General features: G+C 45.2%; 1 protein-coding gene across 1 annotated transcript in view; it reads left to right on the forward strand.

Moving 5' to 3' along the window:
• Positions 1-12,568: 12,568 nt before the first annotated feature.
• Positions 12,569-26,737, forward strand: part of PTPRT (protein tyrosine phosphatase receptor type T) — a 778,866-nt gene continuing 764,697 nt past the window's right edge. The window contains exons 1-4 of the mRNA XM_069495747.1: positions 12,569-12,776; positions 14,153-14,307; positions 14,788-14,977; positions 16,537-16,645. Coding sequence (XP_069351848.1) covers positions 12,569-12,776; positions 14,153-14,307; positions 14,788-14,977; positions 16,537-16,645 — 662 coding nt within the window. The remainder of the gene's footprint in view (positions 12,777-14,152; positions 14,308-14,787; positions 14,978-16,536; positions 16,646-26,737) is intronic.

The following is a 26,737-nucleotide window of genomic DNA, read 5'->3' on the forward strand; positions in this document are numbered from 1 at the left end:
CAAAGTATCTTCCTAGCCCCATATTGGTTATATTTTTCATTTTTAGTTATTTATAAATGGGGATAGTTCTACCTGTCCTGGTATGTTCTCCCAAAACAGGGGAATTAATTATTTGGGGTGCTGTTTACTTTCTGCTCAGGTGATATTCCTGACATCTTGTATCACCTGCTGTTTGTTTAGTAAGCCAGTTGCTTAAGGGGTGTGTGTGTGTGTGTGTGTGTCTCTCCACATATGCATGTTCATCTCCTTAATGTTGCAGGGAGAGGAAACTGTAACAGGTGCAGTCTAGTGACTATACATACTTGGAGAGGTGATACTTCTATTAACTTGACTAAACAAATAAGATATTTTGCTAAGCTTTATTGCTAAGGTTTGATTGTCTGTGTCTCTTCAAAATTCACATTTGAAACTTAATCCTCAATGCAATATTGTTATGAGGTGGGGCCTTTAGGGGATAATTAGGTCAGGAGGGCTCCACCCTCATGAATGGAAGTAGTGTCCTGATAAAAAGGCTTGAGGGAGTCTGTTTGTCCTTCTATTCCCCTTCCACCATGTGAGGACACAGCAAGAAGGTGCTATTTGGGAGGCAGAGGGCAAGCCCTCCCAGACACCAAGTCTACTGGTGCCTTGATCTTGGACTTCCCAGCCTCCAGAACTGTAAGAAATAAATTTCTCTTATTTATAAATTACCCCATCTAAGATATTTTGTTATAGCAGCAGGAATGGACTAAGATATCTATCAAAATATTCATTAATATTGACTTAAGATCTCATTGGTGACTGTATATGAGGTGTTCCCAATAGGTAGTAAGAAGGTTGGGTGGTCAAGGTGCAGGCATGCTATTAGTCACCTAGGAACAAGACACTTCTTGTTAGTGGATGGTGGGAGGGATGAAGTGTTTGGGAAGGGGGCCAGCCCTTGGAGGGGAGAGTTCCAGGAGCCAGGCATGGCATGGGATAGGCTGGTGAGGTCCCAGATAGGAAGTGAGTTCCCCCTGGAAGATCGGGCACTGTTCATCTATTATAACCTGGACCAATTCTCTGCCTCCAGTGCTAGTTCTCTCTTAGGCACCCCCTCAGAACTTAGGAAATCTTCCTGAAAGTTCCAGCCATTATCAGCCATTCACAGAACCAAGGAAGGGCTTGTGCATGAGTCCTGGTTTTAAAGAGGGGAGCAAGGTCCTCTTGGGGCAGGTGTTTGTGGAAGATGGAAATGAAAAGGATTCAAGCAGGAGGGGAAAGTCGGCCTGATACCCTGGGCTTTTGTTTTGTTTTTCTCTGTTGTCCCATCCAGGCTCAATCCTTGGGGGATTTCGTTTTATTATATGGTGGAGGCCAGTCACTGCATCTCTCTGAGGCTCTGTTTCCTCCTCTGTGCAATGGGGATAATAGCAATACCTACTTTTGGGGGCTGTTGTGTGGATTAAATGAGGCGATGTGTTTAAAGTACTTACCTCTGTCCCTGGCACAGGGATCTGTGCTCCATCAAATCTGGTTTTCCTGTCCTTTCTTCTCCTTGAGCTAAAGATGCTCTGCTTAGTGTAGTGTTAGAAATTAGTTATTTCTTTTGGTCATCACTGCTTCCTTTCCTTAACTCTTTTATTATTATTATTTTTTAATTTAGCAAGTACATACATAGTGCTTTCTATGAACCAGGTACTGTTCTAAGCACTTTATATATGTCAGCTCACGTAATTCTTATAAGAATCGGATGATGTAGGTACTATTTTATGCCCATTTTACAGATGAGACCGTGGCACAGAGAGCTTAACAAACTGCTCAAAGATACCCCACTAATACTTTCAAAACCAGGCAGTCTGGCTTCAGTTTACTTTTAACCATTAGGTTAACCATTAGGTTAGGATGTTGGGTATAAGTGAGTGACATTCTGTAAAATAATAGTTGAGAAATTGTAAAACATACAAGATGAAAAAGCATACTGGGTGAACTCAAATGTTTAATTTAAGAAAGAAAGTGGGAATGCTAAGAGAGTTCAGGAGGTAGAGATTACATCATATCACTATCATTAATCAAGGTGTATTGATTTTTCAGGCAAATACTGGGCTATATTAAGACAGCAGAGGCAGAATTGCCGCCTTGAAGAAGTGGTTCTCTGCCAGGAGGGAGCTCATCAGTTAACAGCCGAGAGGTGATGGGTTGGGTTGACAATACATCTTGGTGTGCTGGGGATGGTCCCAGTTTATGTCTATTGTTCCCCAGCATAATTGTTATAACAGTCGTTTTCCTTCTCAAAAGTGTCCTGGTATAGATGATAAATTATGTGTTCCCCTAGTAAAGGAGAAGGGGGAGATGCAGGGAATAATCTGGATGTAAGAAAAATGTTCTAGCCCAGTGTTCTATAAGGTTGGTGAGGCTATTGTGCAAATGAGTTGGTTGGACCAGACACTTTCTGTGTATGTGTGTTTGCCCCTTCCCTCCTTCCCCTTCTCTCTCTCCCCCTTCCCTCCTATTCTATTCCTCTCCCTACCCTTCCCTTTCTTTCTTCCCTTTCCCTCTCTCCCTCTCTCCCTCCCTCTCCCTCTCCTTCCCTCTCCTTGCCTCTCCTTCCCTCTCCCCCTCTCCCCCAGCACACCTAGACTCTCAGGATGCAGTACACAGTTTGGGATGAAACTCAGCTCCAAAAGCACCATGTGTAATTTGTATGGGAGACACAGAGCCTGTGTGCAGCTCTTTCTGCTGAACTCTTTTTGGGACCCTTGCTTGACTGATTGCAATAAATGAGGTGTCATTTAAGAGCACATGATATGGAGATCACAAGTATTGGGCCCAAAGTACAAAATATTAATTGATAAGAGAGTAATTAATGAAAACCTAATTAAAGCAGACATTCTGAGCAGGGCATTCCAGGAATCCTGGGACCGTCTCAATTACCAACTTTCCGCTGAGCTTATAATGTGTAATTGGGAGGTATTAGGCTCTAATGGATGAAATGAATACAAAAATTAATTAATGAAAAAGAAAATTAAATCTGAGTTTTTTAGATTTCCAGAGATGGGGATAGTATGCTGGAACTGCAGGTGCTAGAAGGTGTATTAATGAAAATCTTTACAAGTGACAGAGTCTCACTTGCAAAACTGACACTGTCTTTCCGTGCCTTCCCTCGCCCTGTGCCATTTGTCTCCATTAAGTAGCATCTGATGTCAGCTCGGGCTGTGGGAACTAAGGGAGAGTCGTAATTTGCAAGAATCAGAAGTTTTTCCTTATTTCCTAGGAGAGAAAGTGTGTTTGGGCATCTCTCTCCTGTAGCTTCCCCTGATACGGAAAATGGTAAACAAAGACTGACGCTCCCAGTCATTCAAAAAGAAATACGGTATTAATCAATGTAGAGTATGATATTAAAAACATATTTACTTTTCTTAAAGCTGTATAAAAAATTAACTTTATATGCAGGAGACCTGTTTTATAAATGTTTAGAAGCAGTGACGTTTATGAGGGCCGCTGATTAGGCCGGCTGGCCTTGTGCTTCTGTGTAGCGCCACTTGACCTTTGGCAAGAACCACTGTTATGTTTTATTGATCTGTAGTTAACCACTTCTGGTTTTTGATTTTCCTTGTGAAGTGAGTTGGGGACTTTAGGCATGCTTAGGACAGCTTATGACACTGTCCTAGCTGTTTCTAAACCATAGTGTCCACCAAAGTCACTCGGCGAGCTTGTTAAAAATATGCAGGTTCCACGGTCCCATCCCTTGATGAAGCTGCTCCTTTACCTCAGGGGCATGGCCCAGGAATCTGCATTTCCAACGGGTGGTTCAGATCCAGATGACTTGGGCACTGGGATATTTGGGGAGTCAAGTGCTTTTTGCCACTGAACAAAGGAGTAGTCACTATAGATCCAAGGATGTGATATCCTAGACTCAGTTTATGTGCCTCCTAGATTCACCTGGCCCTCCTGTGTCCCAAGCCTTGACTTCTTGCCCAAGGTACAGTCCTGCCCACTGCCACTGTCACCTGAGCTCCTAACAACACTGATCGTCTTGCCTTCCTATGGGGAGAAGGCCCGGCTTTGGCATAGTTTCCACCACTCCCACCACAGTGGAAGCTGCACAGTCTTGGGTGTCCAAGTTCGAGCAGATGATACCTGGCTGAGGCCTATCCCATGGGGTGAGATGTGGCTTCTCCAACGGCTGCATGGAGGAGCTTGGCTCTCACAACCTGTACCTGCAAGAGAGTTAATATCCTGTGGGACAAACTGTGACCAGAGAGCCAGGAAACAAGGCTGCACATGAATTCTTCTCCTTTCCTCCTGGAAGGGACACTCTGAGGCCGAGGGCTGCCACGCAGCTGCGTGACCCAGCAACGGGCTTCATTGTCTTGTGAAGCTGTGGCTGGCTTGGGAATGCACCGGCTTGCATTTGTTTGCCCTCCTTCCCTTCCTTCACTTCTCTCTGTCCCTCACTCTTGCCGCCCTGGCATTGCCCCTGCAGTGAGGTCCTGGCATGAACACTTTGCTGCAGCAGCCTTTGTTCCTGTGGCACCACCACAGTGTGCTGGCTGGGGATTAAAGTCAGATAATGTTACCGAGCCTCAGCCTCCTCATCTGGGAAATGGGCACAACAATCGTAGTACTTTCTTCATGGGGAAATTTTAAAGCTTAAGGATTAATAATATAACTTAAGTATAAATAGCAGGATAATGCTATAATAAAGAAATGCTAATGATCATCATGCTAATGACTGTTCTGCCTTTCAGTTATGACAGTTTAGGCTTATTTTAGGAAGACTTTCGGTATGCAGGTAGTAGGGTGAACCAAACCTGCACTGTTCTAGAACTGTGCTTTTCAGAATGTGTTCCTAAGCCTGTTGAAAGTTGTTGCTTGTGATAACAGATCAAAAAAAAAAAAAAAAAAAAAACACAAAAAACACACACACAACCAAGTGTGGGAAATTCTGGGGTCATGGGTTTTTCATGCAGGGCTTCTTTGGGTCTGTGGGTACCTCGTTTCCCTGCGCTGCAACTTTACTAACTGGCTGGTAACCCAGAATAACCAAGTCATCGACCGTCTCTGCCTCCCAGGGTTGTGGTAAGGATTCACGGTGTTAGTACAGATAAGCGTGTAGAATGGTGTCTTGTACACAGTAAAAGCTCAATAAATGTTAATGATGGTCATTAATATGATTTATAGTGATCTGGCAATGTGTGTTGTGAATCGCTAAGAGGGGCAGAGAGCGTGCAGCGCTTCTCAAACTCACGTTGTCCGTGGGGAGTGAGCTTGTGCATAATCCTCCTCCTTCCTCTCCCTAGCCCTGCCCTCTCTCTCTACCTCTCCTGTCTGCTCTTCCTTCCTCTTCTCTCCCTTTCCTGTCCCGCTCTCCTCTTCCTTCTTTTCCTCCTTTCCTTCTCCTCCTCTCCTCTTCCATCTTCTTCTCCCGATACTGTGATTCCACTTCCACAGAGATCTCCTTGGACGCAGGTGACCAGCATCATTGAAAGCCTGGCCGTGTTGCTCACCTCAGGCCAAGTTCCAGGGAGAGGTGGTAGCCTCATCTCCCCACACACCCCTCCTTCTTAAGAAGGCAACAGCAGGTGGTAAAAGAGCAAGCACACAAGTTGACAATGCGACTTCTGTGTAGCGCTGTGCTGCTGCAAGGCAGATAACCGGCGACACTCGCCTTTCTGCAACTCATAGGCTGGCAGAGCCGTCCACTAGGCACGTATCACCAGAGCACGGCTGAACTGTAGAAGACACAGAAATTGGTGCAGAATTGACCTGCCGGGATGCTTGCTCTGTTCCCCAGTGAGGGGAGGGAGACTTGCTTGGCCCACGAGCACCCACCGAAGTCTTCCATCAATTTCTCGTTCAAGTTCCGCTCACCAGGCAGCAGCCTCATCATGATTCTGCTTCCCCACCGTTCCCTCCAGGGAAGAATGTGCTGCCCAGATAACGTAGAAATCTGGTCTGCTTGCAAGGTCTGTTTCTCCTGGGAAATCAACACCCTGGAATCTAGGTTATACATCAGCCTCTTGTGAGTTGGATCCCCTAAGTCAGTCTTGCTGAGACCAATCAACTCGGACAGGATTGAATTAAGGGTGTGCAGAGCCGAGGGCCTAGTCTCAGCCCAGGTTACCATTCTATGGTCTGACCATCCCATGGGAAGGCTTGGAGCCTCTCCTGCCGCTGTGACATCTCTCAGGCCCGTCTGTTATCTCTCAGGGTATGATACATCCATCTACGGCAGTGATTCTCAGTTTGGGGTGATTTTTCCTTTCCTGGGGATATATGGCGATTCTGGGGATATTTTTGTTTGACAGAACTGAGCAGCAAGGTATGAATGGCATTCAGTGGGGAGAGGACAGGGATACTGCCAAACATCCTACAAAGCACAGGGCAGCCCCCACAGCAGAGAATTATCTGGTCCAAAATGACAGTAGTGCCAAGATTGGGGAAACCCTTGTCTGGCAGGCTCTGTTATCTGGGTTCTGCCCTGGAGAGACTGTAAGGAACTATTAAGGGGGAATTCTGCTGCGTTTATGTGAGCGGGGGTACTCAGCTTCTCCTTAGGCTGAGCTGCTCTAGATGGATGGCTCTTCTGAGTCCTGGGGCTGGAGGCTCTCCCAGGAGTGTGGTGACCTCTGTTCTGCAGTGTTTACTGCAGGTGGAGGTGACCCCAGGGGCAGAGGTTGTTTATGCTCTCCTTCAAGCAAGCATTAAGCTGCGGTTCGACTGCAGACTCATCCATGCTTTTATCCTGCAGGAGCCACCTAGGCATGGCGGCGGGGATCCTGGCAAGGGCGCGTGGAGTCAGATCTGCTTTGGAATCCAGCTCTATCTCTTGTTGAGCTGTGTGACCTCGGGCAAATTTCTTCACATCTCTGAACCTCAGTCTTCCTGCCTACACACTGGAGGTGGTCACGCCAGCCTCACTGTGTACTCGCTAGCTGAGAGCTTGGCACTGTGGAAGGGACAGCTCTGTCCACCCTCCCCACCTTCATGCAGCCTTGCCCCTCTGCTGACTCCCAGGCTACCTACCTCAGGAAACTGTCTTTGGTTTGGATTTGCATTCTTTTTCTTGCCCCCGGACTCTCTTTTGGGTTAGCTTGGTTCAGTTTTCTATGCGGATTCTGTAGATGCAGTAGATGATGTTAAAAAAAAAGAAGAAGAAAGAAAGACTGGTGGAGAAGGGACCTGTTTCAGTCATGAGCTGGAGAGCATGACAGTGGCAGGTGATGGCTTTGCTGGGTTCTGGTCTGAGTCTGCAAAGGGATTATTTATCCAGCCTAAGATTTTTTTTGAGTACACATAAAAAACTCTACCCTATCATTTATAAGGTGCCTGCTGTTAGTGCTTCTGTACCCATTTTAAAGATGAGAAAAGAGAGCCTCAGAGAGGTTCAGTGTCTGCCCAAGATTGCACAGCAAGATGCTGGTAGATCTATATGCAAATTTCCTTCTCTGTAACTCATTCTCAGCATTGTCATGTGGACCAGATGGAATAGCACATTCATGTAGTTAGTGAAGTGGCTGGAGCATTGGTAGTGATGATTATATCCAGAGCAAACACTTATATACTATTTATTCTAGGTGCTTTTCCAACTGCATTACGTATTTGCATGCTTTAGTTATCATTAAAGCCTTGAGGAAGGTATTTATTTTCCCCATTTTGCAGATAAGGAAACTGAATCTCATAGAAGGTAAGCAGACTGCCCAGAATCATGCAGCTATTATACTAAGTGGCAGAGTTGAGATTTAACCCAGACAGTCTAGCTGTCCCAGTGTCCCCATGTTTTGCTCCTGTACTGTTCTGCCCAGCAATTTTTATTTTTGTTCTCGTGCTTTGTGGCTATGCAGAGACAAGATGAGCAGGGCATGCATTAAGTTCCTTGGTTTGTGCAGCCTTGTGACTCAAGCTCCATGGTAGTTTGATTTTTGGTGATTGCCTCTGGTGGGGTGGATGGGACCCAGGCTTCTGCAGCTGTTTTAATGGTCAGCGAGGGTGGCGTGACATGTGGATGTAGATATCTTGTGGAACAGGCTTGTGGCACACAGCTGATTGAGTCCTTGGGAGAGAGTAAGGAGTAGGCTGGATGCTGGGTGGCCAGATGACCTGTCCTGCTATGCATTTAAGTCCTCTCTTGTGACCTTCTTTTTTTTTTTTTTTTTTTTTTTTTTTGAGACAGAGTCTCACTCTGTTGCCCAGGCTAGAGTGAGTGCCGTGGCGTCAGCCTAGCTCACAGCAACCTCAAACTCCTGAGCTCAAGTGATCCTCCTGTCTCAGCCTCCCGAGTAGCTGGGACTACAGGCATGCACCACCATGCCCGGCTAATTTTTTCTATATACATTTTTAGCTGTCCATATAATTTCTTTCTATTTTTAGTAGAGATGGGGTCTCGCTCTTGCTCAGGCTGGTCTCGAACTCCTGAGCTCAAACGATCCGCCCACCTCGGCCTCCCAGAGTGCTAGGATTACAGGCGTGAGCCACCGCGCCCGGCCCTCTTGTGACCTTCTGACTACTCTTTACCGTAATAGCATCGTGTTCCTCGCAGCTCATAGTTGGGGGCTAGGGATAGGGCTCTGGGTGCCTTGCTCTAAAATGGAGGCTTTTGGTGTTAAAAGCATTTTGTTGGCCAGGTCCTACATCTGGTTCTTTCACATACTTCATCTCATTTATTCCTCATAGCAACTCTGGGAAACAGGTACAATTATCTGCGATCTACAGCTGAGGAAATTGAGGCTTACACAGCGTGTAAATGGTTGAGCTGAGATTTAGATTCCGGGCTGTGTGACTCAGTCAGTTATCAAGGCCTGCGGATAACTCTCGAATCTATTTTTGCCTCCCTGTATCCACTGCCATTATCCTAGACCAAGCTGCCATCAACTCTCACCTGGATCGGGATGATAGATGATGCATTCCTCTCCCTGCATCCACTTTTGTTGCCTTAAAGCCATTTGCCACTCCAAAGATATTGAAATATTAGCTCCTCAAGAATTGGGACCTCATCTCAAATATCCACTGCTGAGTCCTCTGTGCTTAACATCGTGCCTGAGTGGTAGGTGCTCAAAAATGTGGTGAAGGAATAAATGGATGGATGATTTGATTTACATTTTAGAAAAATTATCCTGATAGATGATTTGCTCATAATTTATCCATCTATCCATTCACCCATCCATCCACTCATCTGCCATCTATCCATCAATAACCCAACCACACATCCATAATTTATCCCCATCCATCCATCTATCTGCCCACCCATCTACCCATTTATCCATCCATTCCTCATTCATCTGTCCATCACATGTCCACACATCCATAGTTCATCTTTATCCACCCATCCATCCACTCACCCACCCGTCCTCTATCTATCCATCAATCAACCATGTACACATCCATAATTCATCCCCACCCATCCATATATCTGTGCATCCATCTATCCACCCACCTGTCTACCCATTCATCCATCCATTCCACATCCATCCTTCCATCACATAGTTCATCCATATCTATCCATCCATTCATCCTTCATTCTCTCATTCATCTACTTTTTTATTCCTATTCATCCAATCAGCCATTTATTAAAACAGGAAAAAGGCAAAACACATTTACTGCTGTTAGATCAGGTATTATAAAAGTGCTCTTTGATGAAGAAAACATCATATTATTTCTTATTTTAAGAATGAATCAAGATTAAAGCAGACACTTTTCATGAGTTAACATGTGCCTCAAAATTTGGACCTTCATCTAAAATATTAAAATATAACCTCTGCCTTTTCTAATTTTCTCCATAGATGATCAGAGACAGCATGAGTTATTCAGATACAAGCTAAGTTCTCATTCCTTGCCTGTTAGAAAGGCACTTGCACTTTGGGGTGCAAAACAGAAATTGCAGACATGTTAATATTTAAGAGCTTGGAGACTGTCTAAAGCAAAGGTATAGGCATGTAAAACAAGTACCCGATTACAGAGTAGGTTTTCATAGTGTCCACTCAGGGGGCTGTGGAGACTCACTTAGGAAGCTCATGTCCACCATCTTGGGTGCTCCCCCAGAACACCAGGGATCCCAGTTCTACCTCCAAGATTGGGCTTTGGACCTGTTGGCACTGCAAGCAGATGCCAGGGGTTCCACGCTGCTTCCACGGACTTCTGCCTGTGGTCATAGTTAACAAAGGCAGCTACGCGAGAAGGGACAAGATTACCAGTACAGGAGCCTCATAAATATGAGATGAGATGGCTGGGATGGAAATGAAAGTTGAGATACTCAAAAATAAAGCGTGAAAGAGTCCTGGCCCTGTGTAAGAACAGGATTGATCTCTGTACGCTGACAGAATGTACGATTTCCCTTTGCTTTACTACAGTGCTTCCGTTTCTATAGAAACCACCAATTTTATAGACAGATCGGCTCCGTGAGAAGGCGTGGGGAGTTCAGTTTGAAGCCAAGTGCCATCAGGGCACTGGCGCTCCCAGCCCCAAGGAGGGGGCTTTCTTCTTTGCTAGCTAACTAGCTCTCCTGGGGATGGTTAATGATTACCAGGCTTGGAACCCGTCACTATTATTATAATAACACTTGCAGTGCTGCTTTGCTGCCACTGAGTCCCAAAGACACGGTTAGTTCTAGGACTCGCAGAGCATTCTCATGGAGGGCAGCCGTGTGCAGGCCTTCTTCCTTCCTTTCTTTCATTTGTTCTTCAGATACATACTGCTATCTTAGCACCAGACACTGCTGAGCCCTGGAGGAGACCACGATATGGTAAGGGAGAAAGACAGACAAATCGATCACTTCTCTTCTACAAGAGAGATTTTTCTGGCCAGGGATACCTTAGAGAGAAGTGCCTGGTGTTGGGTGGATCCCAGGGATGGTTTGGAAACATGAGCAATAGCGGATAATAGCAATAGCAGTTATCTTTGCTGCATAACAAGTTACTCCAAGACCTAGTGTAGAAACCAACAACCATTTAATATGTTCATGATTCTGTGGGTCGTGGATTAGGGCAGGCACAGTGGAAAGGTTTGTCTCTGCTCCATGATGTTTGGGGCCTCAGCTGGGGTGGATCAAAGGCAAAGATGGCTGGCACAGCTCAAAGGGGACCACATAACTGGAACCTTGGTTCTTCTCCATATGGCACTTGCTGGAGCTAGAATGTACAAGAATGGCTCCCCTAAGCACATGGCTAGCACCTGGGTTGTGATGACTGGAACATCTGGGGGGCTAGTTGGCATTGCATTCTCTGCCTGGCTTCTTCCTCTGGCTGTCTTGGGCTTCCTTACATCATGGCTGCCACAGGATAGTTGAACTTATTCTGTGACAGTGGGTGTTGCGAGGCTTATTATGACCTAAAAATTCCAGGGGATCACCACCACTGAATTCTATTGGAAAAAACAAATAACTAAAGCCAGGGAAGATGTACAAAGAGGGGAAAAATAGGCCCCAGCTCTCAGCCAAGGAATGGCATGCATTCCAGGGAGCGAAGGAATGGATGGCAGACATCTTGAAGATAAGCTTCCCCACTGAAGCTTCCCAGGTTTCTGTTTTCAGCAATGGAATGAAATCATAGTGGAGAGGAAGTCAGCATTGTAACGAGGTTGTGGTTGGGCAACAGATCTAACAGGTGGGATGAGGACAACATGGGGGGTTGATTGTGCAGTGGTGAGGGGCTCTTCTAATCAAGCCAGATTTTGGTTCAGGGAGTGTGTTCCCAGCAGCGTGTCCATGTGGCAGAGGCCATAAAATGTCCATGGGCAGTTGAACATGGAGGTCTGATGCTGAGTTGAATCAGGCCTGATGATATGGACGCAACAGTTATCACACTAGCTGGGGCTGTCGGTTATGCAGGAAAAACTCCAACCCAAACTGGCATGAACGAAAAGTAAATTTATTGGGTCATTTAATCAAAAACTTCTGGGATTGGGTTTTCAAGTAGACCTGAATCCAGGGGCTCACATAAAGTAAAGTGATCAGTTCCAGGTCTTTCTCTCTTATCTCTTCCTTTGCACATTTGTGAGAGGCTGAATTCTTGGGCATGCTTTCCCCTAAGCTTGCTGGAACAGAGAGAACTTTCCTCACTAACTGTTCAAGGCCTGAGCCAGACGTGCCTTGGCTGGTGTTGGGCTGCGTGACCATCCCTGAACCATTCACTCAGGCCAGGGGCAGGTGAGCCTCCGAGTGGCCAGCCCTGAGTTAAGAGTCCACATGTGGGACAGGCTGGAGTAGGGAGGGCTAGTTCTCCAGAGGATGATCCAGATGTTCTTAGAGAAAGATGATGATTGAATGGAGGGCAGCTCAAACAGTGCTATCCTCTCCTGGCAGAAACTGAGGCCAAGGGAATAAAATAGATGGTCTAGGAAGAGAGTGTTTTTGGGTGAGAAGAGAAGGGGGCCCCGGGAAAGACTCTGAAGAACATCTGATGGACAAACTAAGGAAGTAAACTCCATAAAGAAGGCTGGGATGGGATCCCTAGGGAGGTGGGAGGAAAACCAGCAGCAGGGAGCTTCCTGGGAACCAAGGGCAGGATACATTTCAACAGGGAGGGATCCATCAGCATTGAAAATGCCTCACAGAAGTCGAGTGAGATTGACTCATTCATTCATTCCTTCAACAAATATATACTGAGCACCTACTATGTGCCAGGCACTGTTCCAGTACTACGATGCAAAAGTGGACAAAGCAGATGAAATTCCTTGCCCTCAGGGATCTTACATCCTAGATAAGGATAAAAGGGGTCATGAGCTCATGACAAGGGGGACACTCCTCGGTGACCTTGGTGAGGATGATTTCAGGGAGTGGGATGGGGGTGGCTGCATGCACTGGGTTGGAGAATACGTGGAAGGTATGAGGAGGGAGAGGTGAGTGAGTGAAACTCTTGGCAGAAGTTTGGTTGTCTAGGGTAGGAGAGAAAGGGAGCAAGGGCTTCAGGGGAAGAGAGCTTGAGGGGAAGTTTTTGGTATTTATTGTAATATGAGAATGAAGTGCTCCCTTTCTGTGTATATATTATTCTTCTGTGTCCCAAAACATAGTGATACTGGATCTGGGCTAGTTCCACAGAGATGACCTCACTCTTTGTCTATTTGCCTGAAAAAATGCAAGTGGGCCTTTGGAGGGAGAATTTCCCCTGCCCACAGAGAATAGGAGGGGATTACTGCAGTCCAGAGATGAGAGGAAGGGACTCCTTCCCCCTCCCTTTAGTGCTTCTGCTTCCAGGGCCTGGGGGAAGGCTGTGCAGCATTAAAAGCCCACAAGATGCAAGGAGGATGCCTTTTAACACATGCAAGTCTCTCCATCCTAGACAAAGCAGAAGAGATAATCCAACCTTCCTGTGAGTCTGCATTCTCGATTCTAAATTCCTTCTTCTCCACCATTGCACCAGCTGCTTTGAGTGGCTGGTGAATTGGGTGGAATGCAGGTAGTGTGGGGGCGGGGGCTGGGCTAATGTGGATAATTGGCCCCCGGATAATTCAGAGTTGATTGTAATTAACCTAATTTTGGAAGCACGGCTCAAGATACCATACCTGTAATTCTCATGCAACCGCCGTCAGAAACCTCTCTGTAGCTGCTGTCTTTGACCTGACTCTAAGTCAGTGGTTCTTGATTTTGCCTCCAGGTGACATTTGACAATATCTGGGGACATTTTGGGTTGTCACAACTGGGAAAGTGGTGTCACTGGTTTCTATTGGGTAGAGGCCAGGGATGCTGCTAAAATTCCTAAAATTCACAGGACGACCCTCGGACAAAGAATTACCCTGCTCAAAATGTCAACAGTGCCGAGATTGAGAAACCCTGTAGTAAATCTCACGGTTTTTGTATTGGAGGGGAGTAGCCATGACATTGGGTGAAGAAAGAAGGGAAGAATTGGGGCAAGAACTATACAAATATATATGGTAAATGATTCTGTTGCCCCTGCTAGAAGGTAATGGGTGTTCAGTACGGAGACTGATTTTTTTGCCAGAGGATCTAATGGATGTATTTATAGTCATGACTCAGGGCCCTTGTCTAAGGAACTGATAACATTCTGACCCTCTGTCTGTGCGTCATGTACTTTGCTGATGCCACAGTGAGGTCAGACCACAGTCTGTTGTACTTGAGGCTGAAATACAGCACAATTTAAACTTTGGGGATTGCTTAGTTCTTAGGATTGCTGAGTTTGGTTTTCTTCTGCAAAAACATACAGGTGTATAAATATTAATGTTTTTCCTTTCTCTCTGTGAGTGCTGGACCTCCTAGTGCCAGGCAGGACAGGGCTGGACTCTGGCGTCCCCAGTGGGTCTGATCTAAACTCGGGCCCTGGCACCGGCTGTGGCACTCCACAGGGTGATGCATTGGCTGGGCATGAGTTCCCCCAAGGGGCTGCCCACCTCCTGCAGGTGAAGAAAGTTTCCAAGTGAATATGATTCTGATTCCCCCATTTCTTAGGGCATCTGGGTAAGGTGCGAAAAGACTGGTTGTCAGCTCTGTTCTCTGCCGTGTCGCTTTCTGACTTGACATCTCTAACTGGCAAGGGGCCAAAACCCGAAAGGACATACTTTTCTAAGCTACAATGTGGATGAAGCTCTAGAACATTATGCTAAGTGAAAGAAGCCAGACACAGAAGGTCACATATTGTATATGAAATGTCCAGAACAGACAAATCTATAGAGACAGAAAGATTAGTGGTTGCTAGGGGCAGGGGAAGGGGAAATGGAGAGTGACTGCTTAATGGGTAGGGGGTCTTTGGGGATGATGAAAATCTCTTGGAACTAGATAGAGGTGGTAGTTGCACAACATTGTGAATGTATTAAATGTCACTGAATTTTACACTTTAAAATGATCATTTTATGTTACGCGAATTTCACTTCAACTAAAAGCAAAATCCCCTGATGGACAACGTGGCTCAGCTGGCCTGTGTCCAGATGGCCGAGCCCCGGCCCAGCACAGGTTGCAGGGCCCCTGTGGGCACGAGGGAGAGGCCCTCCCTCGGGGAAGCAGGCACCTCAGAGGCCCCGATGGGACAAGCCCTGCCCTGCTGGACTCTGGAAACAGGGAGTGTCCGCTGGGGTTTTGTCTCTTTCATGTTTCATTGGAAGTGATTAATGAAGCTTTGCATCTGCTTCACGGCAGATTAGTCCCGGGAGAGACAGCAGACGCTCTGGCAGACACGTTTAAATCCTCCTCGTAGCCAGCTTCCTGCAGGATACAAAGTAGAGCTGGGGAGAGGCAGTGCTCCAGCCAGCAGCCATTACAGGGGCGTGGTGGCCAGCCAGCCTTCCCCTGGGCCCTGCTGCCCAAATGGAGTCACTTACCATGTCCCCTTTGTGTTCCACTGCAGGAAGCGCGTGGACACTTGCATTTAGTCCCACAACTGAGATGAGCTATCCAGGCGCTGTGATTGGTGGTGACAAAAGTCAAACAGCTGTTGTTTATTAGCTGTGCGAACTTAGATTTAAATTATTTAACCTCTCATGCTCCAGTTTCCTTATCTGTAAAATGGCAATGATAATGCCTATCCCACAAGAACCAGAGAGGCTTAGATAAGAGTAGATAAATAAATATGTACATAATATGTATCTTTATATTTATTATAATATAAATAAATGTATATAATATATAAATACTAGATATATGAATAATATAAATATTTACATTTATATAATATAAATACTACATATAATTATATGATATATATATTTCATATATACATATATTATATATTATATGTCTATACACACAGCTCCTCTACAATGTTTGGCCACAAATGATTCTGTTGAATATTCATTTCTCCTGTAAAATGGTGGAGTGGGTTCCCTCATTGATTCATTCATGCAGTGGGTTTACTGAGCTCCTGCTATGTGCCAGGCACAGGGAATAAACACTGCTCAGACAGGCACATTCTCTGTCTTCGTGAAGCTTACATACCAGTGGGGAGGTAAGACATCCCAGACACACATAACTGCAAATGATAGTAAATACTATGACTAACTCTAAACGAGTGCTGAAAGCAGACAGAGCCAAGTGTGGACTTCAGACGTGGTGGCTGGGACTGTTTCTCTGGGGAGACGACAGTGAACTGAGACCTGGTGGAAGAGAAGGCCCCTCTTTCTCCTGGTCACGTGAAGAGTGGGGAGCGTCGCAGGTGGAGGGCACAGCAAGTGCAGAGGCCCTAAGGAGGACGAGAGCTTGGCCTGTTTAAGGAACCAAATGAAGGCCCATGTGGCCGGGGAACAAGTGGGGAAGGTGGCTCCAGGTAGGATTGGAGGTGTAGAAGGGAGATGCTCTTCATGTTGGGTCTGGTGGGCCATTCTGAGGAATTTAGATTTTATTCTAGGTTTAAAGGGAAGCCACTGTAGGCACTGGTGATTGGATTTTTGTTCCAGGAAGGTCACTGCTACGGGAGGAGGAATGGTTTGGAGAGGTTTGGGATAGGAAGAGCAGTTTGCAGGTGCTTGCACTCGTTCCCATGTGAGAACCAACACTTGCTTTGCTTGTCTGCTTAGGGAGAGAGAAATTCCAGCAGAAGCTCTTTCAGCCCCTTTAGCTCTAAGATGCTAAACTGTGATATCTTCTCTGCTCTCCCGTGTTTGTTTTTCAGAAGTCTTTGTGACTCGATTGGGGAACAGTGGACACAGGGGTATGGAAGGTGTTATTGGAGGTGGAAGAGCCCAGATCCTCTGTGGGCTTCACCCATGAGTTAACGCTCATGAATGAGAGCCGGGTCTTCCTGGAGTGGTGAGGGCTTAAGTAATTTCGAGGAGGCTTATTGAGTTGAGCTGTGTGTTGAGAGACATTGACTGGGTGGTACATGGTGAAGCAGGTGGTTTCAGATCCATCATGCAGGATGGAGGGAAGGTGGGAAATGGAGAGATTCAGGCCAGGTTGGAGGTTGTGCTTTCTCCTTCCTCCCAGGGGACTGTCAGGGTGGCCCAGTAGAGACTGCTGCTGCCCAATGCCTGGCACCTGGGGGAGGAAGGAAGAATAAGTCAGTCTTCAATGGACATCTCTTCTCATTAGCTAAGCTTGTCCACACCTGCTTAGCTCTAAGCACTGAACACAGCTTCTACCCAAAAGGTGTTGCATATCCACCCACAAGCCAGTCCCCAAAAGGGCTGGCTTTAGAGCAGTTGGGTCAGTTCCAGCTGGTGATCTCTGATCTTACTGCTCTGGGATCATATCACTTAGTGTCTGGGGACTTCTTGTTACACCTTCCATATTGTGACATTTTTCTAATCTCAGCCTTTTTGGCAGCCAGGGAACTTGGCTTCTGCCTGGATGTTCTTGGAATGGGAATCTCGGCTGAGGTGTGAACCCCTGTTAATGACCCCTTTCCCCCTTAAGTCATGTCTAGGTTTTGGTCTGGGTAAGTGGATGATTGAGATGGATGCCACAGAAAAACTGCAAATGACAACAAGCCATAGGCCCTTCCCATGAGGAATGGAAGTGATACATATTAAAATCTGTAGATGCCAAGGCTGCGTTGCAGAGTTTAGTATGCAAATAATGTAAGCTTTTCTTCATTCATTCAACAAGTATTTATGGAGACCTGATCAAAATATTGATAGTTAATAATAAGAGAAATTTACTGAACACTTCTTATATGCCAGAGAGTACCTAAATAGTCTACGTGCATTAATTCTTAGAATCCTTTATCAACTTGATGAGGTTGGTATCATCAATATCCTTATTTTGGGGATGAAATAACCAAGACTTGTAAGAGCTGGCCACTTGGAAGAGCTGGCCACTTGGAAAGGTCGTTTAGCCCCAGCTAGTGGAGACAGGAGCAATCATACCCCCATGCCATCCTCCCCCAGTGCCAAGCCCCATGCTGAGTCCAGGAACACGAGAGAAGATCAGATAAAGCCTCTGCTCTCCTTTCATTCTTAGTCTACAGAAAGGAGACAGACTTTAGACAAACATCTAGACAATTAGGAAAAACGGTAAAGGCTATGAAAGTGAAGTCCAGCAAGAGCATGTAGAGTACCGACCCTATTCTGTTTTTGGATGAGGAAGGCTTCTATAGGGAAAAAAAATTTAAGCCTAGTGCATATCCCATCTAGCACTACCCCAAGAGTTCTGTCTTAGGTTTGCATATCTTCTTTTCTGGGAACCGTGGCTGGGTTGGGTGGAAAGATAACCTGTTCTTTCCTCTTGATTGCCCAGTGCCCTCTTGAGCCAGCCAGCCCTTGTGGACATGTGACAACCAGTGCTCTTTGCAGAATGTCTTTGGCTGGGAATCTGCAAATGCTACATGGTACTTTTGGAATCTAGTCTCTATTAATTGACTTCTCAGGACAGCAACTCCCCCTGAGCAGGCTGTATTTCACTCCAACTACAGATGTAGTCTTTCTGTAGCCTGAATGTTCTTTCTTCCAGGCTTTGCTTTTTTCTTTATCTCTTGGAGAAAGTTGTATTTTGCTGGTTTTACTGCAAAGAATGGCTTCTCAATTTTAATGTGCAAAAGAAGGACCACTTGGATGGTCTCTCCTGTGATACTCCCTGGGCCACTGATGGTCATGCTATTTAAGCACCTCATGCCCTCCTCTCTGCTCTCATAGCCTCCTCTCTGCTATAACTATATAGTATTTTTTGAATTCAGCATAATTTTCTACTTGGGTGATGTTCCCATTTTATTAACAGTTCCTGAAATAGTTTGGATATTTGTCCTCTCCAAATTTCATGTTGAAATTCCATCCCCAGTGTTGCAGGTGGGGCCGGGAGGAGGTGTTTGGGTCATGGGGGCAGATCCCTCATGAATATCTTGGTGCCCTCCGTACACCAATGAGTGAGTTCTCCCTCTATTAATTCTTATGTGAGAACTGGTTGTTTAACAGAGCATAGGCTCTCTCTTGCTCCTCTCTTGCCATGTGACAACACCTTCTTCCCCTTTATCTTCCACCTTGATTGGAAGCTCCCTGAAACCCCTCCAGAAGCAGATGCTAGTGTGATATTTGTACAGCCTGCAGAACCGTGAGCCAAATAAACCTCTTTTCTTTATAGATTACCTAGCCCCAGGTATTTCCTTTATAGCAATGCAAAACGGATCGACACAGTTCCTTTCCTAACCTCAAGGAGTTCACAATCAGGGCATCTAAGAACAGCCTGAGAAGTTGAAACCCCATCTCTCTCTTTCTGCTGTCTCAGAGTGACGTCATTAAAGAGTGTTTTAGGAGAACTGATCTGGGGCCCAGAAGGACTAGAAGGTACAAACATGAAGCATGAAAAGAAGCCAGAGCAGCTGAGCTAGGTTAGGAGTCATGAGAATGAAAGGAAGGAATGTATATGAATGACACTGTGAGTAGGAAAATTGGCAGGACTTTATGACCCATTGAATATATGCATTGAGAAGAGAACAGGGAACAGGCAAGATAATTGCAAATTTTCTAGATGACCAGGTACATTTTATAGAAAAGGAGAATCAAGGGAAGGGAGATTGGAACTGACATTTGCTGAGCACCTGGGGTGGACCAGGCACTGTGCCAGGTCCTTTGCGTGACATCTCTTCATCTTAACAATGACTTTGGAATCCTTTGATTTGTTGTTACCTTATTTTACCGATGAGGAAACCATAACTCTGAGAGGTAAGCTGTTCTTACCTGAGTGGGCTTTGAAGCTCTTTTATGAACTTCTATTTTAGTGAGAGCCAGGTTTACCTAGGAATACTGCTAAAATTTGTGAAATTTAGTGAAGCTGAGGTGGAACCCTGCAACAGAAATTCTGGTATTTTTTTATGCTAAAATGTACCGAGCTTCAAGAGAAGATAAGGTGGAGTTTTCATTTTCTGAGCACCCTTGTGTCTCTCTGGACCCTTCTCTAGGGAGATGCACATCATGTCCGAGCTACACATGAGCTGCTTCTTCCACTGAGGAACAGACATCACATGTCTTTTCCTCATGCATGTGCTCAACACACTGTAGATGCTCCAATATATGAACACTCTCCTATCCCCTCTTCAACTTCATCTCTGATTTCTAGATCTATCCTGTCTTTCAGGACCCATTTTACCCTTTCTTGTTGCTTTTCTGGTCATGCCAGCCCATCAGTTTTTCTCTCTCTTGAAATACGTGTCTTCTTTGCCTTGGTTATGGCTATATGAATACAGCTCATTTCCCCAGTGAGCTTGTGATCTCTTTGACTACATCAAAGGCTGCTATCTGACCATTTTACATTCCCCGCAGTATCTGGCATGATGCCTCAGGTCCAGAACTGGTACAGCATGACACGCAAAGAGTGCATTTTACAGGTAAACCAGACTAGGTTCAAGTCTTGGCTCCACCATTTTGCAGATAGGTGATTTTGGGCAAAGTATAATATTTAACAACTTTGAGCCTCTGTATCCTCACTTTAGTAGAACTAAAGTAATAAGGACTATCTCCAGTAAAGATTTAAAAGATTAAATTAAATAATTTTATCTTAAAAGCCTGGCATTATGGCTGACTAACAGTAGACACTCAGTGAGTACTAGTATATTTTTATCCATTGCCCTTTAGAGAGTGACAGGGTAGTGGTGTTAAGATGGAAGATCATTTGCTTTAACTTCATCAATCTGTCCAACAAATACTCTCTGCGTGGATAAGAATATATTCAGCAAGTATTACTGGATAGACAGATGGAGGTAAGGTGGATTATTTCCCCGCCCAACACTACCACTGTATCACTCACTATCATCTTTGTTCTTTCGAGCCCTTATCTCTACATGAAATGCTATTATTTATTAGCAATATCATTAATTCACTTATTTGTTTATTGCCTTTTTGTCCTTACTAAAATATAAGCCCTTTGAAGGCCAAAAACCTTGTTTGATTCACTACCATGGCCCCAGCTCTTGGTTGAGAATCTGGCACATAGCAGGGACCAAGTAATATTAGGTGAGTGAATGAAAAAGATGAAGCAATGGATTTAGTTCAATTTGATTAAACAAACATTGTCTCAGCACCAACCATTGGCCAGGCACTGAGTGAGACTGTGGGTGCAGAGATGAACAGGACGGGCCCAGCTTTCAAGAAGGAAAGATAAAATGGACAAGTTCCATCTCTTGGTCAAACAGAAACAGAATCTCCATCTTTTCCATTTTCCAGGCCAGTGTTGGTAGAAACATGGGCAGTGATGGGAGGGGTGGTAATGAGCACCACCTGGAATTAAAGCCTTCTATATTCAGAGTCACATTCTGCTTTGGAATTGGTTCCCTCCCTCACCCCAGATTAGCCTAGAAGGCCACCTTGCCTGGCAGGAGAAATTGACATCCCATTGAAATTGATGAAATATTTAAGCATTTGCCATCAGAGTACGCTAAGTATTGCCATTTGGGGAAAACTCATTTAATAAGAGGTCTGACCCATGCAAATGCAAGAGAGTGGGTTGGTTTGTCTCCTCTTTCTATGGATTATACAGAAACCAGTGACGGTTAAGGGGGCAAGCGAGTTGATAAAAGAGTCTCTGGAGATCAAATGCTAAATGGCTTCTTTATTGCTCACCTCTCAAGGAACCTTCTGTTTAAACTGCCGGCAGTAAGTGCAGGTTAGACCTGTGAAGTTATTATAAATGCTGTTCTTAAGCCTAAGAACTTTATTTTTTAATTGGTTTCTTTTTTTTTTTCCTTTCCAAACTACTAATGCAATAGGAAGAATGAAAATTTGTAATTTCTTAAAACACAGGAACTATTGAGAGAGAGAACAAAGAGACTATTGAAACACTATAGACTTTGGGTAAAACTGAAAACATGCATAAGCCCTTACCTCCTTTCAGTGCACAATGGAGCACTCTCTAATGAACATGGGGGGAGAGAGTCAGGCTAGAAATACCCTGCACAACTCCTTATTAAGTGAGAAATAGGCTGGGAGAGAGAGGAAGGGAAAGCCTATTACTGACATGGAAAAATGCGAAGAGGCAGGACATACTGTCCTTGCGGAACTCTTTCTTCTTCAGCACCTCTCCCTGCTCCTTCTCTCCCAGGCTGCCAGCAACTGAAGCCTATGCATACTATGATGGGGCCTTACAAAAAGTCAGTGGATGTTTTAAACAGTATTTCTTAGGGGGCACTGTGATGGAGTGGAAAGAATCATAAAGAACCATGTACAGATCCTAGCTGTGCCTGGGTAGGGGAAAATTTGTGTTTAAGGGGAAAACTGATTGTCCAGCTCTAGACTCTGGAGGATGTCCCTCCTGGTTATCTGATTTTGTTTTTAGGGTACCTTTTTGACAACTCTGTGAGTTAGCTATAACTGATATGCACATTCTGTTCTGTCCAGTGGAGGTTCAACTGATATACTCAACATTCCCTCCAGCCCCCAAATTTTACCTCCATTTAAATATTTCTAATCTATAGATGTGTCTGTTCTTTAGGTTCTCTTTTGAACCACTTGTAGCATCTGCCTAATCTTCACTGATTAATGATAGAGTAAAATCTTTAACACGTTTATTTTTTATCTATACAAGAGTCACGATTTTACTATTTTTTGAAAATTACCTTTTAACACTAGTTACCCAAAGGTAATCTTGAAGTGACTTAACCTTTTTGAGCCTCAGTGTTCAGATCTGTAGAATGGGAGTAATAACACAGAGTGAAATCATTGCAGATTTTACCAGGGTTTTCCCATCTAGTATTGATAGCTAAATAATAGTTAGCATTAATCTTTAGCTATTATGGATGGCGAATGGGAGATAATGCTCGTGAAAACACTTTGACCAAGTGTGATTCAGATTGTAGCTGGTTCTGTTATCACTGGCAACAAATGAAGATTGAAAAGCTGCTCTCAACTCTCCAAAAGCCTGTGAGTTGGAAGGCAGAGAGGAAATGTTCTCTGGTGGCTCTACAAGGGGAACCAGAGTAAATGGATAGAAACTATAAGATCAGAGTTTGGCTGATAATAAAAAGGGGAGAAAATTTCCCAAGAACTAGCTGTCATGATGGAGTGGGCTGTCTCTTGGGGTGGTGAGGTTCCTTTCACTAGAAGTATACAGCCAGAGACTGTGCTGCTCATGGTAACTGCCGTACTAAAGAGAGCCCCAGACATGACCCCTGTTTCTGAAAAGCTCGATGCAGAGAAACATAGGCAAACATGGGAAATATGACCACAACCTACTGCCAAGGAATGCGAGAGCCACAACCTCTGATTGCTGCAGCCCCAGTGAGCCCCAGTGCCTGTGTATACACGTGGATAACATATGAACAGTGCATAGGATAGTGCCTAGCACATAATAGCTGCACATCAAATGCTGATTTCAAGTAATCAGTCCTCTTGGAATAGTTTTATCATTTGCCTGTACAGCAAGACTTGCATTACTATGCACTAACATGATATGCACGTAGAACATGAAAGGCTGGGGACCCCACTGCACAGGGTGGGCTGCTGGATAAGTGTGGGACTTAGGAGGGGTCGGGCCTTTGCAGGTGCATTGAGAAAACCGAGGTTTTAGCATGCTGTGTGAGCTATGCCCAGTTACCCAGATGCAGGGCCGAGACTCTCTTCCAGAAGTCTGACTCTGAGTCTGGCGGCCTCCCTTGTTTTCTGCCACTTCTAAAACTGAACTCTTGGTCTTCACTTCTAAATTCACTCCTCCCTCACTCTGCAGTTCCATTCTTCCTGTCACGGGGACCAAAACCTCAGAGTTATTTCTGATTTCTTTCCTTCTTTCATACCCTACATGCAACCCATCAGCAAAATTTTGGCTGTGCCTCTAAAATATATCCGGAATTTGAAAACCTCATCTCCTGCGCTGTCACCCTGGGTTAAGCCATCATCAGCTCTCATCTAGATTACAACTGTAGCCTCCTATCTGACCTCTGCTCTCTTCCCTTGCCACCCCACTAAAATTTGTTTTCTACTCAATAGTCAGAGGAGGCCTGTTAATCTATAAGACAATTTATCTCCTTTTCTGTCCAGGCCCTCCAGTAGCTTCCTATCTCATTCAGCATAAAAGCCAAAGTTTTTACAAATGCCTACCAGGCCTTGTGTTATCTGCCCTCCACAACTCTGTTACCACATGCCTACTGTTCTTTCTCGTGCTTTCTCATTCCATTCTAGCCCCTCTGGCTTCATACTTCTGCTTCGGGGCCTTTGCATGTGCAGCTTCTGTATGGAATACTTTTCCCACAGATAACCACACAGCTTGCTCCCTGACTTCTTTCATGTTTTGCTCAAATGTTACCTTCTCATTGGGGCCTTTCCTACATGCCATTTATTTCAACCTCTGCCCCTACCCCTTTCCAGCATTCCCTTCCCTGCTCAGCAGTTAGCACTGCCCAGCACACTAGTTATCTTGTTTACTGTCTTTCTCCTTCCCTTAGAATATGAGTTCTGTGAGTACAGGGATTTTTGTATGTTTTGTTCACTTCTGCTTTTGTTCACTTAGCATTTAGAACAGTGCTTGGTCCATAATAGACACTCATTAAATATTTGTTGTGAAAGGAATGAATGAGTTTCCCAAATACTCTTATGTTCCAGGCCTTAGACAAGAGACACTCTCACAAGTGCCAGCTTGCTTCGTCAGGTGAATAAATGAGAGGGCAAGAGAAAGTGCCAGCAAAGGGAGAGTGCCGACCAGATGGAAGCTGCCATCTTTTGTAACCTAACCTCAGATGTGACATGCCAGCACTTTTGCCATATTTTATTCTTTAGAAGCAAGTCTCTAGGTCCAGTGCACACCTGAAGGGAAGGGATTACACCAGGGCAGGAATGATAGGAGACAGGGATTATTGAGAGCCATGTTGAAAAAGCTTCCACAGAAATGCCCAGTAGAATCCCAGAAAACTATCATCAAAGCATCTTGTCTAAGGCCTGGAACATAAGAGTATTTGGGAAACTCATTCATTCCTTTCACAACAAATATTTAATTCAGACAAGGCCAAAAAACCGAGGGAAGCCTCTGACCAATAACTCATAAAGACCTAAGATCTTCATCTAATAGCCTCTGATAGACCGAATCCTGCCAATAACCATGTGAGAGAACTTAAAAGCATTTCCTTCCCCAGCCAAGCCGTCAGATGAGCCTGCAGCCCCGGCCTGTGTCTTGGCTGCAGCCTTCACAGATGCTGAAGCAGAGGACCCAGCTAGGCTCTGCCTGGAATCCTGACCCACAGAAAATGTGGGGTAATAAATGTGTGTTCTTTTAAATTGCTAAGTTTTGTAGTAATTTGTCACGTGGCAGTAGATAACTAATACTACTTTGTCAGGAAACTATATTCCTCTATTAAAGGAGTTGAATTCTCTTTCCTCTTGTTTCTTCCCTTGGCTACACACACATATTTATTCTCTCTCTCTTGTTTGAGACCTTCCTGGCACTGGAGTTTGATGCAACTTCGAGCCCAACAAACTGCCCGAGACCCTATTAGCAATGCCATAACGAGATGGGTAAACTCTCAGTACCTTCTGACACTGCTCGAGGCAAAGTCATCAGCGATGCTTGTTCGATAATTCTGAGGTGTGTCATTGCCTGGAAGGCCGTCTGGTATTTATAGGAAGCTGAAAGTTAGGCACTGGGGAAAAATGAGTTCCAGACTGTTGCACTTATTTTCAGATAGAATCATATTCTCTGAAAAATTGTCTAGGATGTTGAGCTGATAGGGAACTCACCATAAGCGTATGGCTCACTGGGCTTGTATTGTGGTTGAGAAAAATCATCTTGTCGGGGTTGGGGAGACCACAGTCACATCTCCTCAGCTGGCTGGTGATAGATGTTTAAGGACAGGCTGAAGACGCAGCCGCTGCTGCTTCTAAGTTGCAGCCACTGAGTTGCATTTTAAAGTAAATCACCAAAAAGAAGGTGCTTTGACAGAAACCTTGCTGGAGCTCAGCTCATTGGCGGCACGAGCTGGTGGACAAAACTGAAAGCTTTGAGGTAAGCGCTTGGGAATTCAGAGTCATCTTGTCATTTGTAATGGTGAAAATCTTTGAGGAAAATATATTCTCACATGGAAGGGTTTGGGGGAGGTATGTTTAGTCAATCAATCAGCAGATCAGCAAATGCGCACTGTGTGCAAACTTTGTGCCTGGCACCTGAGTGCCCGGCACTCAGGGCTGGAAAAATAGAGTTAGATCCCAACTTCTATTGTCAAGGAATTCATGGAACAGTGAGGTGGGGGACAAACATATAAATATCTAAAATAGTTGCAAGACAGTGAAATGAAGGCTTGGGCTCGGTGGGAGGCCAAAGAAAGAGCAACTGGTCCTACTTGCAGGGAACAGGGTAGGGAAAATAAAGGCTTTCCTGAGCAGGCAAATAAATTGGGTTGGTGAGTGGCAGGATAAGGATGTAGGAGGTGGGGCAGAGCACATTCTGGGTTGAAGGACTGGCCTGTGCAAAGGCCCTGAGGTGGGCTGGGCTGGGGAATCAAAAAGTTCTGCAAGGCTAATGTGTGTGAGTCAGGAAAAGAGGCCAGAGGCATGGGTGAGGTGGTCTGGGAAAGTCCTGAGGGCTGGGTCAAAGCTTAGATTCTATACTTGGGGTGACAGAGAGCCCAGGATGGGTCCAACAGGGGAGGCCTGGTCAGATTTGGGGTTTGGAAAGATCACTGTCAGGTCCAATGTGGAGGAGAGGTCGGGAGAGGTGAGAATGGGGGCAGACAGACCAAGGGAGCAAAGTTGAGGACCCTTGTTTCTCGGCCACTCTGAACCATGCTTACTATTTGCCATTTTGTTTTCTCCTCCTTTTGGATTAACAAAAGCCACTTCCAAGGGGCAGTAGACACCTGTTGGGGAGGTCATGCAGGTGGAGGCAGCTGTTTCAGAAATAACCTAGGTGTCCAGGGCAGATAGAGATATTTCAAGGTCCTTCTTCAAGAGCACAGTGAGACTCCACCTAGAGCCTGGGTTGGCGGTGAAGTGACCT

Source organism: Eulemur rufifrons, chromosome 20, assembly GCF_041146395.1.
Source record: "Eulemur rufifrons isolate Redbay chromosome 20, OSU_ERuf_1, whole genome shotgun sequence".
Lineage (NCBI taxonomy): Eukaryota > Metazoa > Chordata > Mammalia > Primates > Lemuridae > Eulemur > Eulemur rufifrons.